Genomic DNA, 25,065 nt, shown 5'->3' on the forward strand with positions numbered 1-25,065 from the left:
AAAATCTGTCCCTCCCCTTGAAACCATTTTTAAAAAACCACCTTCTTCAAGGGATATTCCTTAATCTACCCTCCCCCATCCCGGTCGTAGCCTCACCTCCCCCTCCTCAACTCTCTTTTGTCCGTAATCAATCAAGGGCATTTATTGAGCGCTTAGGACGTGCAGAGCGCTGTATGAAACTGGGAAATTATTTAAAGAATAAATTCACGGCGATGGTCTCTATCTATTCTCCGAATGGTTTTCTAGCCGTCGATGTCTATCGGCTTGTTTTCCCCACGACGTCGGGTGCCCTTTGGGAACGGGGACCGCACCTTCCCCCTCCAAGACGAGATACAACGCTTAGTGCACGAGAGACACTTCATACTGTTTCTAGCACAGATTCCCATTGTACGGTCTTAATTGAGTGATGCGTAATTGATGACTTAATACTCAGTGGCATAAGTACATTATCTCCCCATTAGGGAGACGCTTCAGTCTGGGGCCGATTTTGGCCATGGGTCGGCCAAGCCGCTGTCGGAGCTGCTGATTTTCCGCAGGGTAAATCGTTTGTTTTACCCTGCCTGGAGAGTGGGGATGAAGACCGCGAGCTCATACAGCACTTCCCGGAATCTATTTGTATTTACCGGTGCCCGTCTCCCCCTCCGGTCTGCAAACTCGTTGCGGACGGGGAGCGTGTCCGTCAAGTCTCTTATTCTGTGCTCTCCCGAGCCCTTGGTACAGTGCTCCGCGCCCCGTGAGCCCACGACAGATACGGCTGTTTGGTGTGGAACTGTCGGGAGAGGGGTTACTCTTCTGAGCTAAAGCTTTGCGAATCCAACAGGCAAGTCCTCAGACGGACGCCATACCCCGAGCCGTTGCTCGGTTCCCATGTCTGGGTTCCTAAAAACCCTCCGCTGGTTCCCTGTGGCTCTCGGAGCACAAGCTCTTCAGGAGAAGCAGTGTGGCCTAGTGGAAAGAGCTCGGGCCTGGGAGCCTTAGAACCTGGGTTCCAACCCCAGCTCCTCCACTTAATAATAGTAAGTATGGTATTTGTTAAGCGCTTACTATGTGCTGAGCACTATTCTAAGCGCTGGGGTAGAGGCAGGGTGATCAGATTGTCCCACCTGGGGCTCCCGTTTTTTAAACCCCATTTTTACAGATGAGGTAAATGAGGCCCAGAGAAGTGAAGTGACTTGCCCAAGGTCACACAGCAACAAGTGGCGGAGCCAGGATTAGAACCCACGACCTCTGACTCCCAAGCCCGTGCTCTGTCCGTTAAGCCACGCGGCTTCTCGACTCTCTATTGCTCTGTGACCTTGGGCAACTCACTTCACTTCTCTGGGCCTCAGCTCCATCATCTGTGAAATGGGGCTATTAAGACTCAGCGCTTAGTACAGTGCCTGGCACTCCCCGCCCCGCAACACTTGTGTATATTTGTACATATTATTCTATTTATTTTATTAAAGATGTGTATATGACTGTAATTCTATTTGTCTGTTTTGATGTTATCGATGCCTGTCTACTTCTTTTGTTTTGTTGTCTGTCTCCCCCTTCTAGACTGTGAGCCCATTGTTGGGTAGGGATTGTCTCCATCTGGTGCCAAACTGTAGTTTCCAAGTGCTTAGTACAGTGCTCTGCACACAGTAAATCCTCAATAAATGCGATTGAATGAATGAACATAGTAAGCACTTAACAAGCACCATTTTAAAAAAAGAAGGTGGGGAGCCCCACTTGAGACACAACCTGATTCAACCTGATTAGCTTGTATCTACCCTAGCGGTTAGTACAGTGGTTGGCAGATAGTCCGCACTTAACAAATACCAGAAAAAAAGAATAAAACTAGTCACGGTTGGCTTCAGATTTCTTTACCAAATCACTCCGCCTCCCATATAGCTGTTAGAGCACGGGTCTGGGAATCAGAAAGTCATGGGTTCTAATGCCGGCTCTGCCACCTGTCTGCTCTCTGGCCTTGGGCAAGTTACTTCGCGTCTCGGTGCCTCAGTTCCCTCATCTGTAAAATGGGGATTGAGACTGGGAGCCCCACGGGGGACAGGGACTGTGTCCAACCCGATTTGCTTATGTCCACCCCAGCGCCCAGTACAGTACCTGGTACACAGTAAATACCTCAATTATTATTACTGTAATTATACACATTTTTCACGACTGTTCGGTCCGCTCACTACATTCTTCCCAAGCGAATGTTCTTTATTATTCCCTCACCTCTTCCATTTCCATACCCTCTCTCATGCTCTTTCCCCAAACTTGGAACTCCCACCTGCTTCATCTCCCAACTGCTTAGTACAGTGTTTCTACACATAGGAAGCGCTCAGTAAGTACCAGTGTTTTTTATAGTTCTGGATGAAAACGTTGCTGGGTTAATGTTAGTACTTTGGAATATCGTAGCTTATTTACATTGCTTTCCAAAGTCCACTTTCTCACAGCAGTCACAGTCAATCAATGGTATTTACTGAGCGCTTACTATGTACAGAGAACTGTACTAGGCGCTGAAGGAGATGAAGCTCCAGTTTGGATTAGTAGTTTTTGGCCTCGGACATTCAGGTGTGAATAGGCAGAAGGTGAGATTAGGGTGGAAAAAGCAGGTTCCGGTTGAGTAGGGGTTGTCCGTATTTGTTGCTGAATTGTACTTTCCGAAAGCTTAGTACAGTGCTCTGCACACAGTAAGGGCTCAATAAATACGGTCAATTGAATGAATAATTAAGATCATTTCAAACTGTCCTTGTCCAGTGATCAGGGATGGTCCACTGTGTCTTCTCATTGGCTTATTAGGGGGAGGTAGAAAAATATGAATACATTATACTCTCCCAAGCACTCAGTACAGTGCTCTACCCACAGTAAGCACTCAATACACACGATTGATGTATTGATATGGGATTATTTTCCTCCACCCCCTCTTCTGACCTGACACATGGACCACCCCAGCCCCCAACCTCAGGTTAAATTGAAGATTCAGGAGTGAGTCTGGATGAAAAAAGAAGTGTGGTGTTTAAAATGCTTAATACTAAGCACTAGGGTTGATACAAGATCGTCAAGTCCCACCTTGGGCTCACAGTCTAAGGAGGAGCGAGAATAGGGTTTGAATCTCACTTTGGCCAGGTGAGGGAACTGAGGCACAGATCAATGAAGTGACTTGCCCGAGATCATCACAGAGCAGACGAGTGGCGGAGCCGGGATTAGAGCCCCGGTCTTCTGACTCCCAGGCCCGTGGTCTTTCCTCGAGGGCACGCTGCTTTCCAAGGGAGGAGATTGCGTATTCTTTTACCTACTTTGAGGTCCTGGAAACCAGCCCCGGGGGTTCTCTTTGGTGGGTTTTGATTTTGGATTATCCCATTTGAGCCAGAGTTTGCCAGCTCTTGCTCTTCCCTCTCCCTCTCTCTCTTTCTCTCTCTAAGCGGTGAAGTAGAAAGAGAAATAGATAGAAAAGGAAACAAGCTACAAAAGAAATAGAAAAAGGGAAAGGAAGAGGAAACAAGAAAGCATGCCCTAAAGATATGAAGAGGACGTGAGTTAGAGGTAAGCCTAGGAGAAAGAGAAAGACAAAGAAAGTCAATGGATTAGATGTATATTCTTGAGGGGAGTTGTCTTTGTACTACTCTCCCATGTCCTCAAGAAGGTGGTTTTGTTATTACTAATAATAGTGGTAATAATACTATTATTATTAAGTGCCTTTGTGCCAAGCTTTGCTCTGAGCTCTGGCTTAGATACAAGTTAATCAGGTCGGAGACAGTCGCTGTCCCACATGAAGTTCACATTCTTTAGCAGGAGGAAGAACAGGTATTTAATACCCATTTTACAGTTGAGGAAGCTGAGGCACAGAGAAGTTAAGCGACTCGCCCAAGGTCATACAGCAGACAAGTAGCGGAGCCAGGGACGGAACCCGGGTCCTCTGACTTCCAGGCCCGTGCTCTATCCACTAGGCCACCCTGCTTCTCCACCAATCCATCTCCATTGTTTCTCTAACTCCAGCCCCACACCCCAGGTAGAGAATCGTGCTTTTACGGAGAACTCACAACTCGAATGGTTTCCTTGCCCTAATAACGGATCTTGAGCTTTTAATAGCTACTTCTCACTTAGCGCTGTAGTCGTGGCCTTGAAAAAACGAGCTGGGAGTTGGCGTAAGAATGTTAAGTGCCTCCAATTTCTCCAAAGACTCAATGTAAATAGGGAACCAGGTTGTAGGGGAATAATTTTTCACCGGACCAGAGCCGTTGCTTAATACCATTATTAGTAATGGTATTTATCGTCTGCTTATTGCCAAGCACTCTACACAGTTCTTGGGAAAGTACAACAGGCCTCAGAGTCAGAGGGCCTGGGTTCTAATCCTGGCTCCTCCAGTTGACTGCTGGACAAGTCACTTTACTTCTCTGGGTCTCCGTTTCCTCATCTGTAAAATGGGGATTCTCCCTCCTGCTTAGACTGCGAGGCTCTGTGGGACGGGGTGGTGTCTGACCTGATTAACTTGTATCTACCCCAGCACGTAAAACAGTGCTTAGCAAGAATAGCAACAGCAAAACAATAATCATCATCATCATCATCATCAGGTCACTTCACTGGGCCTCAGTTTCCTCACCTGTAAAATGGGGATTAAATACGTATTTTCCCTCCTAGCTAAACTGTAAGCCCCATGTGGGACTAGAGCTGTTTTCTGAGCGGCAAAGATCGTATCGTCCTCCGCGCTCAGTACAGTGCTAGCTGACACTTAGTAAATGCTAAACAAATATCACTCAGATGATGTTGGTGAGAGGGGGAGGGGGTGAGTACCTGAGCTCCAAACTTAGGGAAAGATTTATGTTAAATAGAAAACCCGGTACTATCGAGATAGTGCAGCAAGGAGTTTAGTGAATTTTTTTTTCTAACCTAATAGTAGTGACAGGAGTCAAGCATCATGGAATTAATAATGTTGGTATTTGTTAAGCGCTCACTATGTGCCGAGCACTGTTCTAAGCGCTGCGGTAGACACAGGGGAATCAGGTTGTCCCACGTGGGGCTCACAGTCTTAGTCCCCATTTTACAGATGAGGTAACTGAGGCACCGAGAAGTTAAGTGACTTGCCCAAAGTCACACAAGTGACAAGTGGCCGAGCTGGGATTCGCACCCATGACCTGACTCCAAAGCCCATGCTCTTTCCACTGAGCCACGGGAATTCAGCTAGGAGGTTAATGATGTCACGGATAGGTTAAGGTGAAAGGAATTTCGTTCATTCAGTAGTATTTATTGAGCGCTTACTATGTGCAGAGCACTGTACTAAGCGCTCGGAATGTACAATTCGGCAACAGAGACGATCCCTGCCCAATGACGGGCTCCACAACTTCACCTCCTTCATCCCCCCACCTCCAGGCACATTCATCCTATACCGTAGATACTGGTCAGGGTCTGTTCTCACTCTGTCTGCACAAACAGAAACTTCACCTTGGTAGCCAGTTCCATTTTAATCAAAAAGTTCTTTTTTTTTATTTCCAGCCAAACTCTCCCTTGCTGCAGTTTAAACCCATCTCCTCTAGTTTGTTCCTCGGTGGACGTGGAAGACGAGCAAGCTGCTTCTTAGAAACACTTCTTATCCTTGAAAACGGTTATTAAGTCACCCTTTAGCCTTCTCTGTGCCAAGGTAAACAGCTTCTATTCATCACTTGAACCTTTCCCCGGAGTTCCCATTTTCCATCTCCTTAATCACTTTTGTTGCTCTTCTCCGGATTCCCTCCGGCGGGCTGAATTTGATTTAAATCTTGATGTAAATCTTCGGACACTGTTTTCTACAAAAAGCGTGTTCTTGTTGACATAACCTTAATACGGATTATTTCACAACTCGGAGATGGAGGTACACTTCAATTATAGTTTTGGAAGGTACGCACGCTTATCTCGTTTAAAACAGTGATTTGTAGTGATTTTTCTTTTCAAATTCATTTCGCCCCCACATCAGGAAGCTCAATTATGACTCGGTCAAAACCTATATGAGGGTTCGGAGAAGCTGCTATTTTTTCTGTTTGTGTGTGTGTGTAAGTGGTCTTGATTAAGCCCTTACTTTGTGCCAGGCCCTGTACTGAGCACTGGGTTGGGTACAGACAGTTTGGACGTAGTCCATGTCCCACAAGGAGCTCATAGTCGTAATCCCTTTTTTGCAGTTGAGGAAACTGAGACACGGAGAAACTAAGTGACTTGCCCCACGTCCCACGGCACGGACAAGTGGCGGAGCCGGGATTAGAACCCAGGTCCTCTGACTGCTGGGCCACGCTGTTTCTAGGCCCGCCGAGTGCTCCGTTAGCCCCGGGATGCTTTCCCCGGGCTCCAGGCTTCAGACGTTCCACACGTGGAACCGGAGATTAGAAATGTTCCGGCTTTCCATAATGCAGCAGAAGGACTCCTCTGAATAACGGTTTTTATTAGCGATCTAGAGGAAAGAGGATTTCCCGCTAAATTATGACACAACTCCGAGTGAGGTCACCCGTAAGCGGAGCAATTAAAATGGTTGCAGTTGGAAAATATCTAATTAGGTCTATTCTTTTGCCTGGCAGATATCCGAAGCATCACTGTTGGCTTACTTCAAGTTTATAACTACAGTCCTCTTGTTGGTTGAAAAAAGAAATTACAGTCCGTAGAAACCCACGTACGTGCGTGAAATGAACTTTCGAGTTAGGCGCCTCTTTCTCACACCACCATCAGCAGCGACACATTCAGACATCAGTCAATGAGTGGGATTTATTGAGTGCTTACTGTGTGCAGAGCGCTGTACCAAGCCCTTGGGAGAGTACAATGCCACACACACTTCATTCCTCTCGATCTCTTCCATCTTGCCGCCGTCCTCTCGCCCACATTAGAGAAGCAGCGTGGCTCAGTGGAAAGAGCCTGGGCTTGGGAGTCAGAGGTCGGGGTTCGAATCCCGGATCTGCCACTTGTCAGCTGTGTGACTGTAGGCAAGTCACTTCACTTCTCTGGGCCTCAGTTCCCTCATCTGTAAAATGGGGATTAAGACCGTGAGCCTCACGTGGGACAACCTGATGACCCTGTATCTACCCCAGCGCTTAGAACAGTGCTCTGCACATAGTCAGCGCTTAACAAATACCAACATTATTATTATCTCGCCTCTGGCCCGGAACACCCTCCCTCCCTCTGTTCAGATAATTGCTCTCCCTCAGTTCAAAACCTTATTGAAGGTATCTCCTCCAAGAAGCCTTCCCTCCTCTCCTCTTCTTCCACTCCCTTCTGCGCCGCTCTCATTTGTACCTTCATTCATCCTCCCTCCCATCCCCACAGCACACATGTTTATATCTGTCATTTATTTCTTTATCTACGTATTTATTTATATTAATGCCTGCGTCCCCCTCTAGACCGTGAGCTCATTGTGGGCAGGGAATATGTCTGCTTCTTGTTGTTGTAAGCGCTCAGTAAATACGATTGGATGAATGAATGAATGGTAGGCATGTTCCCTGCCCACAACGAGCTGAAAAAGAACCGTGTGCTGTACGTGGAAATAATCTGCGAGTTGTTTTTTTAATGGTATTTGGTAAGCGCTTACTATGTGCCAAGCACTGTTCTAAGCATCGGGGTAAGCGGGTTGTCCCACGTGGGGCTCCCAGTCTTAATCCCCATTTTACGGATGAGGTATCTGAGGCACAGAGAAGTTAAATGACGTGTCCAAAGTCACACAACAGGCAAGTGGCGGAGCCGGCAACAGAACCCAGGCCTCCTCTATCTCTCAGGCCTGTGCTTGATCCGCTCGGGCCTCACTGCTTTCCTTGCGATTCAAACCTAAACAGGGCGCAAACAGTTCTGAAGCTATTTCTCGACACAAGTGGGATTTTTTTCCGATGAACTTTTCCCTTGTGTGTTTTGCAGAAGCAGGCTTCTTCCTCCGGTTGCTGATAATGAAAATACAGAAGAAAGAAAAGCAGGTTGGTGGCCTCAACTCCTCGGAATTAATGTGACTTTTTAAGGGGAATAAGCGTTGGCCACTCTGGACTGTGGTAACTCCTTAGCCACTGACGGGCCCTGCTGGCTCCATTTTGCCCTGTCTCTGCCCAGGTCCTGGAGCTTGTTTCTGTAAAGTAAGTTACTTACACTCGTGGTTCTCTACCCTCTTGTCTCAGACCAAACTCACGGGGGAGCAGAGACTTCAAGCTCGTTGTGAGCAGGGAATGTGTAGGTTATATTGTTTCATTGTACTCTCCGAAGCGCTTACTGCAGAGCTCTGCACACAGTAAGCGCTCAATAAATATGATTGACTGACTGACTGATGGCAAATAATGAAAAATTCACCCACTGGTAGGTGAAAGGAGGCAAAAGCCAACGGGATCAGGAAATGTTTTTCTTGTCCAGCTGATTTTCCCCCTTGAAACTTGGCTTAAACGTTCCAATTAGGGAAGCTTCATCAGTTGTTACAATATTTCACTTGCGGGGTAACCTTTGCATTTTGACTTTCTAATTCAGTTCGGTAAGGATTTGAAAGGATGCAGGGGTGCCCTAGAATATTTCCTAAATAAGGCAATGAAGAGAGAGTTTTTTGCTGGGATTTTTAATGGATTTTTCGCTCCGGTGACTTGAATGTGGAAAATCCCAAAGAAGAACCCCATTCGTTCATTCAATTCAATCGTATGTATTGAGCGCTGACCAAGTGCAAAGCATTGTACCAAACGCTTCGTCGTTCAGATGCGAGGAGTCGGGCCGACCGTCCTACGGGTCGATTTGTCACTTCTCCATCCATTGATGAGTATTTATAGAGCGTCCACTGGAGCCGAGTACTAAGCATTTAGGAGAGGTCAGCAGAGTTAGAAGACACAACCCGTACACTCGGTGGCCTAAAGCCTAGAAGGGGAGACAGACACAAAATGAAGTTCCACATGGGAAGAGGACGATGGAAAGATGAATAAGTGCTTAAGTAGGAGAGTAGACAAGATACTCTATGTCCAAAAGTGTTATGGGCGATTATGAGCGCATAAACGTGGAGATGGTAGCGGAGAGGAGGTGATTAGGAGAGGGGAAGAATTAATCAGTGCCTCCTGGACGAGGTGAGATCAAACAGTGGTATTTATTGAGCGCTAACTGTGGGTAGAGCACTGTACTAAGCGCTTGGGAAAGGACAGGACATGTGCTCTGCATGCACTAAGTGCTCAGTAAATACCACTGATTGACTGGTAGGACTACTGCCATTGCAGACAACTAGGTTTAGGAGGGAGTTCGTGAGACATCACTTGAACTCCCAAGTGTGTGGTGCCTTGGGAAAATGGACAGTGCGATAAAGAATAGAAAAGAATCCATTTAATATAGAGACACAGCTTTCCCCCGGAGGTGAAATCTCTTTGGAGTTATTGTCTAAAACAAGCCAATCCACCTTCTACCCATTTATGCCCCGAGAGCTTTTAATGGGAGAACTGGAGAGTGACAACCTACAAAAGTGATAAACAGGTTATCGGTGTGATTTATAATGGTCTGAACCAGTTTCTCTAAGTGACTTCAGAAGAGCTTTCTTCTTCCTTTTCTTTGTAGTTTTGTATTTTGGGTTCTGAAATGTGGTTCCTAAACCTGCAGAGCAGGAAAGACCTCCAGAGGTAGTAAGCTTCCCTGACCTTCCAGAGAATATTTGTTCACAGTTCATGTTGGTCCTCAAATTGAAATTTTATCAATTGTCCTCAGGCGGCTTATTTCCAGGGGCTTACTTGTATGTTTATGGATGTCTGCAGCTTTAACCCTTTGGCCTGGTGGCAAGCCGAGGAAGAGATGCAGTTCGTAGACTTTTTGTTTTTCGTTTAATGGTATTTGTTAAGCGCTTACTAAGGGTCCAGGACTGTTTTAAGCCCTGGGGTAGATAAACGATAATTAGGCTGGATGAGTCCTCGTCTCACATGGGGCCCACCGTCTAAATAGGAGGGAGAGCAGGTATCTGTAATATCTGTAATTTATTTATTTTCCTATTTATTTACGTACATTAATGTCTGTCTCCCCCTCTAGACCGTGAGCTTGTTTTGGGCAGGAATGTGTCTTTTTGATGTTTGAAGTTTTATTGTACTCTCCCAAACGCATAGTACAGTGCTTTGCATGCAGTCACTAAATGCAGTCGAATGAGTACGATTGAAGCAACAGGTATTGAATCCCCATTTTGCAGTTAAAGAAACTGAGGCCCAGAGAAATGAAGTGGCGGGAAGAAAGTTTCTTAGGGGACAGATTTTAATTGTTCTAGTTTTTTTTATTTTTAGATAACCAGTGTCCTTCACACAATCTTTTTCAGCATGGCAAGACTAGTGTTGTAGTCTTCTTTATTCTTTTATATAAATGGGAAACCAGTCAAATTTATTGAGCGCTTACGGCGGGCAGAGCACCGTACTAGGCGCTTGGGAGAGGACAGATTAACAGAATAGGTAGACACTTGCCCCGCTCACCACGAGTGGCCTAGTGGATAGAGCGTGGCCCCGGGAGTCAGAAGGACGAGGGTTCTAATCCCGGCTCCGCCACTCGTCTGCTGCGTGACCTTGGGCAACTCACTTAACTTCCCTGGGCTTCATTTCCCTCATCTGTAAAATGGGGATTAAAACTGTGAGCCCCATGTGGGACAGGGACTGTCCAACCTGATTAACTAATATCTGCCCCAGTGCTTAGAACAGTGCTTGGCATAGAGTATGTGCTTTACAAGTACCATAAGAGTAATAATTGTTATTATTATTATTATTAGGAAATGTCTTGATTCCTACATCTTTTTATTCTGAAAGACTGAAGACAATAATAATAATTTGTTAAGTGCTTGCTGTGTGCCAGACACTGTACTAAGAGCTGGGGTAGATACAAGATAATTGGGTTGGACACAGTCCCTGCCCCACGTCGGGCTCACGGTCTTAATCCCCATTTTATAGATGAGGCAGTTTAGGCCCAGAGAAGTGAAGTGACTTGCCCAAAGTCACACAGCGGACAAGTGGCGGAGCTGGGATTAGAACCCAGGTCCTTCTGACTCCCGGGGCCACGCTCTAACCACTAGGCCACCCTGCTTGCCAGCGTGGGATGTACACATCAGCCAAAGTAGCTGAATTTAGAGTCGGGCTTCTAAACGTCTGAAGGGGTGGAAAGCAGGTCTGGACAGTTGCGGGAAAGAAAGGGGAGAGGACGGGAAAAGATGGACAAGCAAACAGTGTGTTGAAGGTCCGTGCTGAACTTCAGTCCTTAAGGGTCATGAGTCTGAGACATTTTCATTAAACTGTTATTTGAAAAATAAACATGGCTATTGCCACATCAGCACTTCTCTGTCACCCAAGAATTTGTGCAGTCAACCCCCTCCCCTCTCTCCCCTCCATGCCCTAGCGCTTATGCACGGATCTTTATACTCCCCTGCTTCCTCCCGGGATTTAGAGTAATGTCGGCATCCTCCACTAGATCGGAAGTTTCTTGAAGACAGGGGTCGTGTCTTCCTAACTCTGTTGTATTCTCCCAAGCACTCAGGTCAGTGCTCTGCCCAGGGTAAGCACTCGCTAAATACTGCAGATTGATCGATCGATTAATTGATTGGATAAGGGGCAATCTTTGAACGGGGCCAGAAGGCCAGAAGTCCCTCGCTGGCCTTTACAGCGACACCAGCACCCACAGGTGAATTTCATTCATTCATTCAGTCATATTGAGCGTTTACTGTGCAAAGCACTTGGGAGAGTGCAGTATAGCAATAAACAGACACATTTCCTGCCCATACAAGCTTACGGTATCAGTACAATCCCCCTAAACTGCAAGCTCGTTATGGGCAGGAAACCTGTCTGCTAATTGTGGGTTTTTTGTTTCTTTTAGGGTATTTGTTAAGCGCCTCTTAGGTGCTAGGCACTGTCCGAAGCACTGGGGTAGACATCAGATAATCAGGTTGGACACAGTTCATGTCCCACATAGGGCTCACAGTCTTATTTCCCATTTTACAGATGGGGTAGCTGAGGCACAGCAAAGTGAAGTGACTTGCCTAAGGTCACACAGCAGACAAGTGGCAGATACAGGATTAGAACCCAGGTCCTATTGACTCCCAGCCCCGAGCTTTAACCATTCATTCATTCAGTCATATTTATTGAGCGCTTTCTGTGTGCCGAGCACTGTACTGATCGCTTGGAAAGTACATTTCCACCGGGCCATGCTGCTTCCTCGTATTGGACTCTCTCAAACGTTCAGTACAGTGCTCTGCACATAGAAAGCACTCAAATGCCACTGATTGATAGATTGAAAGTGTTTTGGAGCATAAAGTCCAACTAAATAGATATTGAAAGTAACATCTAGCACTAATCGAAATGATTTCAGATTATTGTCCAAGCGCGGCAGATTCCCTTGCTGCTTCCCTCACATCCTTGGCGTCGGTGTCTCCGGGACTTCCTGTCAGAGAAGAGGAAATGGCGGTAGGGCCGGACCTCACTTTCGGATTCATGACTTTCACAAGAGTCCCTCTCGGAGGTTTGCTGGCAGCGATTAGGTGGGGGTCTCTAGGTAAATTTGGTCACAGAAAATGAACCCAGCTTTACCCTTAAAGGTATGTTGAGATCTTAAAAACTCACCGAGAACACTTGGGTTCATTGCTGGTAGGCGGCATAATCAAGAACAACCGATATGAAGGCATCTAGGGGCGAGAAGAGAGTGGCAGATAGAGCCTGTGGCAGCCGGAGACATTATCGGTTTTGTAGACGTATACAGTCGTTATGAGAACACTTGGATTTATTGCTGGTAATGGCATCTTACCCCAATTTCAAAATTCACTTGCTGTTGTTTTTCTAGAGTGCCAAGGGATTTTAGGGATTAAGCTAATTGCTTAGAGGGATTTGGAGTAAATGGTTTCCTCTGCGAAGCTGTATTAAACAGAAGAGAGGTACAGAGGTTTTGGGGATTTTTTAATGGGAAAGTGCTTAGCGTGTGCTGGACTCTGTACTAAGCACTGAGGTAGGTACAGACTAATCAGATTGGACACAGTCCACGACTCCCATTTTACAGATAAGTTAAAAGAGAAGCAGCGTTCCTAGCTGGTAGAGCACGGGCCTGAGAATCAGAGGACCTGGGCTCTCATCCCAGCTCTACCACTTCTCTGCTGTGTGACCTTGGGCGAGTTGCTTCACGTCTCTGTGCCTTAAGACTGTGAGCCCCATGTGGCACATTGTGTCTAACCTGATTATCTTGTGTCTACCCCAGCGCTTAGAAAAGTGCCTGGCACCTAGTAAGCGCTTAACAGATACCATAAAAAAAAGAAGTAACTGAGGCCCAGAGAAGTTAAGCGAGTTGCCCAAGGTCACACATCAGACAAGTGGCCGAGCCGGGATTAGAACCCAGGCTCTTCTGACTCCCGGCTTCTGCTCTCTCCACTAGGCAACGCTGCTTTTGATGATTGTTCAGAGCCTTCGGGAAATGGGTAATTGTTCAAATCCTTTCCCTCTTCTACAAGGTGAAACAGCAAGATGAGAACAGTGTGGCCTAGTCGATAGAGGACGAACCTGTGAGTCAGAAAGGAACTGGGTTCTAATCCTGGCTCCGCCACTTGCCTGCTCTGAGACCCTGGGCAAGCCACTCAACTTGTCTGCCTCAGTGACCTCATCTGCAAATGGGGATTAATACCGTGAGCTCCATGTGGGACATGGATTGTGTCCAACCTGATTAGCCGTGTCTGCCTCAGTGGTTAGTACAGTACCTGGCTGTAGTAAGCATGTAAGCCCCTGTGTGGGGCGGGGAGAGGTGGGTAGAGCAAAGGGAGCGAGGCAAGGTGAGCGGAGGGGAAGGGGAGGTGAAGAAAAGGGGGTTTGGTCTGGGAAGGCCTCTTGGAGGAGGTGAGCCTTCAGTAGGGATTTGAAGAGGGGGGAAGTGTGATTGTGTGATCATCGCGGACGGGCAACGTGTGTACCAACTCTCTATTCTTGTATACTCCCAAGCGGTAGGTCCAGGGCTCTGCGTACGGTAAAGCGCTCAATACATACGATTGATCGATTGCTCGGGTTGGTGGGGAAGGGGAGACCAATACTCGGACATTCTTATGATCCCGTGGTGGTATTAGGTCTAGCTAGAGCCGAAGATCCAGTGGGCCAGAGAGGAGGATGCCAGGCTCTTGGACACATCCTTGGCTCTTGAACACTTTCTTGGAATCCAGATGGGTTCTGGGGCCGAAAGCCCGGGGACACATAGGCGTGAGCATGTGCCAGGAAGTCCGCCATCTTATAATGTGACCTCGGGCAAGGGACTTGACTTCTCTGGGCCTCAGTTCCCTCATCTGTAATATGGGGATTGTTAATCTGTCATTCCCACGTCTCCCCTTTCTTTTACAGCTGCCGAACCTCAAAGTGCTGAGTTGTTCCCCGATGTCTGATGTCTCCGTCCCCTGCGAGTATAACCCCCAGTCCCCATTTGCCAGCAGCACCGATCAGGAAGAGAAAATCACGGACTTGGCCAGTCACTGCCTCACTCAGAAGGACCTGTTTCCAGAGGAGGAGGACGAGGAGAAGGAGGAGGACGAGGAGGAAGCTGAGGACAACACCCTCTTCCCGAAGAAAATGACCTCCCACAATGGGACGGAGGACAGTTGGGGCGGGGGCACCGGGGTGAAGAAGAAACGGAAGAAAAAGGACTCCGGCGAGCAAGAAGGGGGAGAGAAGGGAGCCAAGGATAGGGACCCGAAACCAAAGAGGAAAAGAGAACCTAAAGAACCCAGAAAGGCCAGAGAGCCTAAGAAGCCGAAGGAGCCCAAACAGAAAGAGGCGGTCAAGAGGTCCAGGAAACCCAGGGAGTCCAAAGTGTCCAAGGATCCGAAAGACAAGAGGAGTAGCACGGAGGCGGCCCCCAAGATGAGATCGAAGAAGACCAGGTTGGCATCCTCCTGCCTACTCACTAAATTGTGGGGGTGGAGGGCGGAGGAGACCCTAGTTCCCTGGATTTGAGGGAGGTGAACTGCGGTTAACCCAGCTGCCTCCGGCAGACTGTTAACCGGGTAACGGTCGAACCTTGTCGGTGTAAAATACCGAGGGCTGGAGCGCCTCCGGTCACTTTCTTGTCGCCGGGAAAAACCTGTCGTGGAGACTGCTCGCTTCCCAAACGACCGATCCAATCCCCGTAGACTGGAAGCTCGTTACGGGCAGGAAACGTGACTGCCGATTCTGTTGTGTTGTACTCTGCCAAAGGCTAAGCATAGTGCTCTGCACATAGTAAGTGCTCAATAAATGCCACTGACTGATTGACCAGTGCACACGGATTCCCTTCAGATTCCCTTTTCAGGAAATGGCCAGAATCCCTTCAGCACCCTGTGGCCTCCACGCCCCAGTTTGACCTTCATCCGGTGTGGTTCTCTCCCAAGTGTTTAGTACAGTGCTCTGCACACAGTAAGCGCTCAGTGAATACCATTAATTGATTGATTGACCCTACCCAGCTGGGGGTCCTCAGGGTGGACCTCAAGTCCTAGAAATTATGATCTGTTTGCATTTTGCTCTCGAAGTGGTGACGCCCTCCCCAAACCCTAGTTCTGATTCCCAGGGGCAGGCGGAAGAGAGCGAGAAAGGATGTCAAAGGTGGGACAGTCGACGGTCAATCGGTCAGTTACTCAGTGGTGTTTATTAAGCGCTGACTGTGTGCAGAGCACTGTACTCAGCTCTTGGGAGAGTACAATATAAAAATAAACAGGCACATTCCCTACCCACAGCGAGCTTATAGTCTAGAGGGGGAGACAGACGTTATTAGAAATAAATAAATTACTGATATGGACATAAGTGCTGTGAGGCCGAGAAGGGGTGACTAAAAAGGAATAATAGTAGTAGTAGTAATAATAATAATGATGGGATTTAAGTGCTTACTATGTGCCGAGCACTGTTCTAAGCGCTGGGGAAGATACAGGGCAATCAGGTTGTCCCATGTGGGGCTCACAGTCTTCATCCCCATCTTACTGATGAGGTAACTGAGGCACAGAGAAGTTAAGTGGCTTGCCCAAGGACACACAGCAGACAAGTGGTGGAGTAACTCATTACAATCAGGCAACTTCCCGACTGTCTGCTCCCGTCGAGTCGTTTCCGACCCGTAGAGACGTCATCGCCACATCTCTCCCAGAGCGCCCCGTTCTCCGTCTGCGGTCGTTCTGGTAGTGGATCCATAGAGTTTTCTTGGTCAAAATACAGAAGCGGTTTACCATTGCCGCCTTCCGCACAGTAAACTCGAGTCTCCGCCCTTGACTCTCTCCCGTGATGTTGCTGCCCAACAAAGGTGAATTTTGACTTGTAGCAGATTGCCTTCCGCCGGCTAGCCACTGGCCAAGCTAGGAATGGAATGGGTAGGCCTCTGCTTGACCCTCCCTCCCGTAGCCGAGGCTGGTGGAGAACTGGAAACTCTTCAGGTGCGACCCTGAGAGGAAAACTTCCCGATGCCCCAGGAAAAACGATTAGGTACGTTTATAGGCACGTACGTGAGGGTGGGTGTGTCGTACTAATGGCATTTATTAAGCGCTTACTGTGTGCAGGGCACCGTACTAAACTCCGGGAAGGAATATCCAGGAGGGAATTAGGGTCCCCGTCCCTCGAGGGACTCACAGTTTTTTCCCGGCTCGCTCTCCCTTCTGCGTCATCCAGGCGCTCGGATCTGTGATGTTTGGGCATTGGATATTCACCCTACCCCCAATCCCATTCATTCATTCGTTCAATAGTATTAATTGAGCTCTTATTATGTGCAGAGCACTGTACTAAGCGCTTGGAATGTACAAATCGGCAACAGATACAGTCCCTGCCCACTGGCGGGCTTGCGGTCTAATAGGACAGCACTTATGTACGCGTCTTTAAATCATATATCATAAACGACTTGTTTGTCCTCATTGACGTCGGTCTTCCCCTTCTGGACCGTAAGCTCGTTAGGGGCAGGGGTCGTGTCTGCTAATTCCGTTGTGTTCTCCCAAGCGTGAGTACAGTGCTCTGCCCGTGGTAAGGGCTCCGTAAAATCACCGATTGACTATGTATGTTTTTGTGTGAAGGGATACAGTGAAACGGGAAACTCGTACATTCGGGCAGGTTTGCTCATTGTAGAGTTGAGGGGTCAGTGAAAGGGATAGGAGTCGGTGGGTGCCCTGCGGTCATTGGCTGACTGAAGCGGAGCCCGAGGAAGAGTCTGAAGCCACAGACTTGAGGGTAGGTTGGCCAGGGCGGGAGGAGGCTCATCCCCGCACACGGAAAAAGGCCTGAATTAATTATGGTACTTGTTCAAGCACTTACTCTGTGCCGAGCACCGTTCTGAGCACTGGGGTAGATACAAGTTAATCAGGTGGACCAAGTCCCCGTCCCCCATGGGGCTCACACTTTTAATCCCCATCTTACAGATGCGGGACCTGAGACCCAGAGACGTGAAATGACTTGCCCGGCGTCACGCAGATAGACGTGTGACGGAGCCGGGATTAGAAACTTCTGACTCCCAGGCCCCGGGTCGATCCGGGAAGCTACGCTGCCTCGCTAAATGGGGAGTAGGGGAGCCGGAGGCTGGGACAGTTACCCGGGTTGTGGCAAGCCTGGTTTTGGGTCATTGGAGGGCCCAGGTTCCCACGCATCCTATACCCTTCTAACTTTACAAACTCCACTTTCCCCACTGAGCAGCTCAGTGATTCAGGGGAAAGGATCCGGGCCTGGGAATCAGAAGCCCTGGATTCTAATCCAGGCTCTGTCGCAGCTGAGGGCAAGTCACTTGATTCCTCTGGGCCACAGATGCCTCATCTGTAAAATAGGATCCCGAAGTTTAGATTGCAAGCCTCGTGTCGGGCAGGGGTTGTGTGCCCAGCGTGTTTATCTTGCACTTGGTAGAGCGCTTGGCACGTAGTAAGCGCTTAACAAACACCACAGTTGTTATTATGACTGTTTCCTTAGGGAGATTTGGTATGCCTCGTATATCTGAAATTATATTCTCCTTTTGCCTTTCTACCTTTAAAGGGCTTATTGCTTTTTGTCCGTGGCCCTTTTTTATGGTATTCGTTAAGTGCTTACTATGTACCAGGCACTGTACTAAGCCCTGGGGTAGATGCGAGCTAATCAGGTTGGACACAGTCCGTGTCCCACGTGGGTCTCACAGTCGCAATCCCCTTTTTACGTACGAGGTGACCGAAACACAGAGAACTTAAGTGACTTGGCCAAGGTCACACAGGGTGGAGTTGGAATTAGAACCCAGATCCTTCAGACTCCCAGGCTTGTGCTCTGCCCAATAGGCCACGCCGCTTCTCTGGCCCTCATGTTCTTGTAGAAGAGTGATGGTTATCAGACGGTGTGGAGCCGTGAAGGATATAGCGGAGTTGCTGACTAAAGCCAGCAAGCAAATCAAAGCTTTAAAGTATTTTATGATAGCGCTGCTTTTCCTGTGGCTGGTCAGTGGACATTTATTCCCTTCAGCAGCACCTGTCTCGTCCCCGGGAACTAGTTTTTCAACCCAGCCTTGTAATCTAAAGAGAAGCCGACGTCAGTATTCACAAGAGCTGCTCTTTCTTCGTGCTCTTGAAACCAAGTCTCAGACAGCAATCGTCCGTCTCCCCTGCTAGAAAAGGGACAGTCTGTAGCTGTCCTGTGCTTGTCCACATCCCCTTTCGGTCGTCCCCCTCCCCCTCCTCCGCCGTGCCCCTTGGCACCCCAATGGCCCCGTGGTCCCTGAGGTTGAGGGTTCAGTCAAATTAAAGTCGTGCCGTCCCCTGTTCTTGGCTCTCCTCCCGCAGCAGCCTCTGCCAGGTGCCGTTAAGTCCGGTGAGGTATTTTTTCCAGGCTCTGTCCGACGGCTGTTTTTCTGTCGCAGGTGTTTGCTCATGCCGATCTGTTCCGAAGTGTGCCGCTCGTTTCAAACGATCATATTTATTGAGCAGAGCACCGTACTAAGAGCTTGGGAGAGTCCAATAGAACAGAAGTGGTAGACACGTTCCCTGTCTGCAAACAGCTTACAGTTGCCTGAACGGCGAGGTTGCACACCCACACTTTTTTCCTCGAGAAAACCACCAGAGTCCGGTCCCGCCTCTCTTGGCATCCTTCGTAAGACTGGTTTAGAGGGTGGGTATAACTGAGTTCAAGGTGCCCTTTTGCAGCAGAACCTAATGCCAAGGAGAGTTTGGGGCAGCGTGGTGTAGTGGATAGAGCACGGGCTTGGGAGTCGGAAGGTTGTGGGTTCTAATCCTGGCTCCTTTTGATCCCGCCTCAGCCACTTGTCAGCTGTGTGACTGTGGACAAGTCACTTAACTTCTCTGTGCCTCAGTTACCTCATCTGATACCCTGTATCTCCCCCAGCGCTTAAAACGGTGCTCTGCACATAGTAAGCGCTTAACAAATACCAACGTTATTATTATTATAAACTTACCGTCTCAAAGCATTGGATTGGCCTCTTACTCCTCTCTCTACTCTGTTTCCAGCCTCCTCTTAATTATTCAGGGAATGAGTGTCTGTTATTTGGGTGATCTGGGCTTTTGCTCTTCGGTTTGTCTCTTATTGCCCACACTTGGTAATTTCCCTGCACGATGACTTTCACCAGACTGTGGATCAAAAACCAGTCCGAGTCCAATCCAATCCGAGTTTTGCATTATCTGTAGACTTTTACTGTCCACATGGAAGAGGAAAACAGTTGGAAGGAGAGAAGAAATTAGAAGAAGTGGACTGCAAAAGAAGCAGCCTGGCCTAGTGGATAGATCATGGTCCTGGACATCAGAAGGACCTGGGTTTTAATCCCAGCTTCCTGGAGGGGGGTGGGATTGTAGGAGGTCGCTGAAGTTGCAAAAGCCTTGGTCTGGTGGTTTGGAGGGCAGAGAGAGCGCCAGGCCAGAGGAACATTGTGAGAAAGGAGTCAGAGACGGGAACTCTTGGGTCTGGGAGTCAGAAGGACCTGGGTTCTAATCCCGGCTCCACTGCTTATCTGCTGTGTGACCTTGGGTAAATCACTTAATTTCTCTGCTGTAAAATGGGGATTAAGACCGTCGGCCCCATGTGGGTTATGGACAGTGTTAAACCCGATTAGCTTAATCTACCCCAGTATTTAGTTCAGTGCCTGGCACATAGCATGTCTACTTGTTTTGCTGTCTGTCTCCCCCTTCTAGACTGTAAGCCCGTTGTTGGGTAGGGATTGTCTCTGTTTGTTGCCGAATTGTACTTTCCAAGCGCTTAGTACAGTGCTCTCCACACAGTAAATGCTCAATAAATGCAATTGAATGAATAAACAAATACCATAAAAAAAAGAACACCCAAAATTTGACCTGCTCCAGACTCCAGAGCACCCTTGGTGGGGGGACCAAGGTTTTCCCTCTCATCCCTGGGGCAAAATGAAGCAGCATCAGCCATCCTCTCCAAAGGTGAGAGGTCAAGTCTCCATCTAAGGTTTTAGAAGATGGGTAAAAGAGGGAGGCATAGGGGTAGCAGGGGCCCAGGAGACTTGGGGAGAGGCAGAGGGGCGGCACACAATTTCACCTGTCCCTTTCCCTCTTCAGGGTCACCTTTCTCCTTGTCGAATAAAAATCATAATGGTATTTGTTACGCTTTTACTGTGTAGGGAACGCTGGGGTGGATACAAGCAAATCAGTTTGGGCACAGTCCCTGTCCCATGCGGGCCTCACAGTCTCAATCCCCATTTTACAGATGAGGTTACCGAAGCCCAGGGAAGTGACTTGCCCGAAGTCACACGGAGGACAAGTGGCAGAGCCGAGATTAGAACACGTGACCTTCTGACCCCCAGGCCCGTGCTCTGTCCACTATGCCGTGCTGCTTCTCAATACGTGTCAGTCCTCTGTGGCAGGAAGTTTTAAAGATTAGATTTAAAATTCGATCTTAAAAAGCTATAAAATCTGACAAGCATTTGGGTCTCCTTGAGAGAAGTGCTGCGAAAATCCAATGTGTTTTGATTGCGGGTGATGGTGGTGTGATTATTTAAAGAGAAGGTATTTTTTGTGAAGTTCTCCGCCGGGCTCTGGGGAAGTTTCCTCCTGTTCCGTCGTGAAGCGTCCGGTAGCGTCGTCTTCCGTTTCCCTCCACCGAGCACGTCGGACCCCAAGAATTAGGCGGCGGTTTCTGGACTTCTGTCTTGAGAAGTCGAGACAGCAGGTTTAATAGTCCATTTCTCCTTGTAGCAAGGAGCAAGGACCAACCCCGGTGGAGAAAAAGAAGAAAGGAAAGAGGAAAAATGAGACTTCGGTGGAGAGTTTAGAGCTGGATCAGGGTCTACTGAGCCCCTCCCTGCAGAACATGGAGGAGTCTGCCGACAGTCAGGTACAGGTGTGACGGGAAGGGCCCCTTCGTGGTGTCGGCGGCGGGATGGCTCTTCGCTCGTTCCTTTTCTCTTTTCTCTGTCCCCAACCCCATCCTTCCCTCCAGTGGGTCCCGGAGATGGCAATTCTGCTCCTGGGCCGCTAACCCAAGATACGTCGGCAGGCTGTCTCTCGGAAGAATCGCGGGCCATTTCCTTCATTACCAGGGTCGGAGAATGGGCGGGGCAGATGGGATTCAACTCCTTGGCAAGATGCCGACGGGGTCCGGTGTGAGCCGAACCTCTTGGTTCAGGACCTAGCTGGACCATCTGGAAGGTCCAGCAAGTCAGAGCCTGACCTTGGTGGTTTGTTTGCCACAGAAGGGCTCCGGGGTGGGGCAGGAAGTGAGGGCGGGGGGGGGTGGGGAGGGCGGTCCAGGCAGACCTGGATGAACCAATTTGACATCAGGCCATGGAGACCCAAGTTAACCCACTTCAGCACTCGCGTGACGGTGCACTACTAAGTAGATTAGTCAATTGGGGAAAAGGTAGTAGTAATAGTAATGATGTTCATGAAGGGCTTAGGCAGGAGCTAGCAAGTTCTCTAAAGACACACAAACACACTCTCTGTCTCTCTCTTTCTTTCTCTGTCTCCCTATGTCTCTTGGGATCCACAGTCTCCAGGCAGACATATTTTTCCTTGTTGGATGAAGCATAATTACAGAATTTTGCCTCTGCCTTTCCATGGCCACAGTTGCCATTAGAACACTCCAGGCCCCAGATCCTCAAGGAGATCCGTTCTAGTCTTTTTTTCCCCCTCCTCTGATTGGAATTGTTTTATATATTAAAAAAGCAGACCCTTTTCTTCTCCTGCTCCTCCTCTCCCCCTTTCCCCCATGCACGTATTTTTGCCCCCGACCCGCACAGAGGGAGACAGGGAGTTGGGCCTGGCGAGAGGGGCGGCTTTCGTCCGACTGGGTGCCTTTGCCCCACAGAAGCGGCGCTCGGGACGGCAGGTGAAACGAAGGAAGTACAACGAAGACCTGGACTTCAAAGTGGTGGACGACGACGGGGAGACGATCGCGGTCCTCGGGGCCGGGCGCACCTCGGCCCTCTCGGCTTCGACGCTGGCCTGGCAGGCGGAGGTAACGGTTATTGGGCAGAGGAGCCGGGAAGACAGGCCTAGGACTTGGGGCCTCTCACTCCTCCCAACTGTCCTGGTGTCTCCCTCGGTGGACATTTCGTCATCATCATCAGTGCTGCTTATCTTGTGCCGAGCCCTGTATTAAGCGCTCGGGAGAGTACAGTACAACAGAGTTGAGAGGCACGTTCCCTGCCCACAGGGAGCTTACAGTCTAGAGGGGCATTTGAACAGCTTCCTCCTGTAAGATCTCGGGGAGCAGGCAAAGGATTCGGGGACTGCATCTTGCTCCACGGGACTTTGCGTCAGTCAGTGGTATTGATTGAGCACTTACTATCAATCAGTGATATCTTTTAAGCACTTACTATGTGCAGAGCACCTCACTGAGCGCTCCCCCTCAGCAGATTGAGCAGTGGAATAGGTATAGAGCAATGAAAGCGGGATTTGACCCACATGGGTTGAGTAATAAAGAAGGGGATTTGTATGAGGGAGGAGAATTCTGTATTTTTTTTTTAATGGCACTTGTTAAGCCTTGACTCCGTGCCAGGCACTGTATTAAGCACTGGAGTAGATACAAGGTAATCAGGAGGAACGCAGACCGTGTCCCACATGGGGCTCACAGTCTTAACCCCCATTTTTCGGATGAGGTAACTGAGGCCCAGAGAAGTGAAATGACGTGTCCAGATCCCCCAGCCGACGAGCGGCGGATCCGCGATTAGGATCCAGGTCCTCCGACTCCCAGGCCTTTGTGCTGTCCACTAGACCACGCTGCTTCCCTGGAAGAGAGAACACAAAGAGGCTGGAGGGAGGTGTGCAGACAGACATGAGTCTGTCTGCAGAGAAAGCCCCAAGTCCCAGGTAGTGCCTGAGGCAGACAGGCCGGGATGAGGGCACTCTGGGTAAATGGCATTACGATAATAACGATGATAGTATTTGTTAAGCTCTTACTATGTGTCAAGCACCGTTCTAAGCGCTGGGGTAGATACAAGCTAATCAGGTTGGACACAGTGTCCTGGAAGTGAGGGCCGGGTCCTCTTGCATTCCCCAACCATCCTGGGTGATACGGTTCCCGGGCCGAGCTCAGGCCGGCTGCCACGTTGTTAGCTTTTGGAGGGCTCTAGTTGTTGTCCTGGATGGCAGCTTCCCTTCCGAACACATATGCTCTCTTGAAGAATGACAGTTTCTCGATGGTAATGACAGTTTCTCGGACAGCTCCGGGACAAGCAGCATAGCTGAGGGGAAAGCACGGATCCGGGAGTCAGAGGACTTGGGTCCTGATCCCGGCCCCGCCACTCGTCTGCTCTGTGTGTCTATGGGCACGTCACGTCACTTTTCTGGGCCTCAGTTCTCCTTTTCTCCCTCCTACTTAGCCTGGGAGCCATGTGGGACAGGGAGACCGTGTTCAGCCTAGTTAACTTGTATCTACCCCAGAGCTTAGAACAGCGTTTGACATATAGTAAGCACTTCATAAATATGGGAAAGAAAGAAAGAGCGAGAGACGGAAAGAAAGAAAAAAAGAGAGAAGAAAAGGATTTATATTGATCTCAAAGCCCCATTTGTAATGATTCGTTTAATCCTCACCTATCCTCAGAGAGAGATAGGAATAGGTATTATCCCCATTTCCAAGTGCAGAATTTGTGGTCGTCAAGGTCACACCGATATTGATATAGCAGGCCTTTTCTGCTATCCCGTACTGTTTCCTCTAGACTAAGTTACTTTCCTTGCTGCTCTGGGGTATTTTTCAGCAGAGTTTTCACACTCGAATTTGCTGATAAACAAGCTTTCCAGTATTTCTTTAAGCAAATGGATATGAATAGCCATTTTCAAGAGCAGCATATGGCCGGATACTTAAGCAGTCATGTATGAATTATTCAAACTCCAGCACTTGATGCCAGCAAAGCCCTTGTGAAGTGACTGTTGTGTGCTATGGTTTGTATCACGAGTATTTGATTGTTTATTTCGGTGGTTAGAGGTGTCAGGAACTTTGCTTTTTTCTGTGGTAGATAAATAGACTGGACCACCAGCAGTCCTATCGCCTACAGCACCGTGTGTTTCAGTCAATCAATCCATGGTATTTATTGAGCGTTTCCTATGCGGAGAGCACTGTACTAAGTGCTTGGGAGAGTACAATTCAACAGAATTAGCTAACACATTCCCTGCCCGTGACGAACTCGATGCACAAAGTCACGTAAGACCTTTTCGGAAGAGTTCCCAGATTTTATTTCAGGCATAAAGTTGGAGGGGGTGGAAAATGTTGTTGCCTACTTAAGATGGGTCTGAATATTTTATTTTTGGTTAAATGGTATTTGTTAAGCACTTACTTTGGACCAGGCACCGATCTAAGCGCTCGCGTATTTACAAGGTAATCAGGTTGCACACAGTCCATGTCCCCCATGGGACTCACAGCCTTAAACCCCGTTTTACGGTTGAGGTACGTGAGGCACAGCGAAGGTGTGACTAACCCAGGGTCACCCAGCTGGCAAGTGGAGGAGCCGGGATTAGAACCAGAGCCTTCTGACTCACAGACCTGTGCTCTGTCCACGAGGCCACACTGCTTCTCAATTTATTTTTAAGTAATAGTTATTCAAACAATAAATAGTAATCATTAATGATCAATGATTGCTTTTGAGCACAACTCCTACCTTGAAGGCTATCTTAAATGAGGAAGAAGCAAAGGTAACTTTACATGTGCTGTTGGGAGAGGCGGCAGGGTAGTCTATCCTAGGCATTATTGTCATCATTAATGGTATTTATTGAGCGCTAACTGTGTGCAGAGCACTATCTATTCTCAGCGCTTGGGA

The 25,065-nt window shown here is 48.5% G+C and overlaps 1 protein-coding gene across 8 annotated transcripts in view; it reads left to right on the plus strand.

The window, feature by feature from the left end:
* Positions 1 to 25,065, plus strand: part of CHD6 (chromodomain helicase DNA binding protein 6) — a 160,023-nt gene that overhangs the window by 43,257 nt on the left and 91,701 nt on the right. For 4 of the 8 annotated variants that reach the window (XM_029070846.2, XM_029070843.2, XM_039912841.1 and 1 more), the window contains 5 exons: positions 5,458 to 5,602; positions 7,828 to 7,883; positions 14,238 to 14,773; positions 21,008 to 21,146; positions 22,119 to 22,268. In XM_029070846.2, the coding sequence (XP_028926679.1) occupies positions 7,857 to 7,883; positions 14,238 to 14,773; positions 21,008 to 21,146; positions 22,119 to 22,268 (852 nt within the window). In that variant the 5' untranslated portion in view covers positions 5,458 to 5,602; positions 7,828 to 7,856. Of the gene's footprint in view, positions 1 to 5,457; positions 5,603 to 7,827; positions 7,884 to 7,910; positions 8,037 to 14,237; positions 14,774 to 21,007; positions 21,147 to 22,118; positions 22,269 to 25,065 lie in introns of those variants that run through there. The other 4 variants (XM_039912839.1, XM_029070848.2, XM_029070853.1 and 1 more) reach the window with 2 other exon arrangements.

The sequence above is a fragment of the Ornithorhynchus anatinus genome, chromosome 8 (assembly GCF_004115215.2).
Source record: "Ornithorhynchus anatinus isolate Pmale09 chromosome 8, mOrnAna1.pri.v4, whole genome shotgun sequence".
Classification (NCBI taxonomy): Eukaryota; Metazoa; Chordata; class Mammalia; order Monotremata; family Ornithorhynchidae; genus Ornithorhynchus; species Ornithorhynchus anatinus.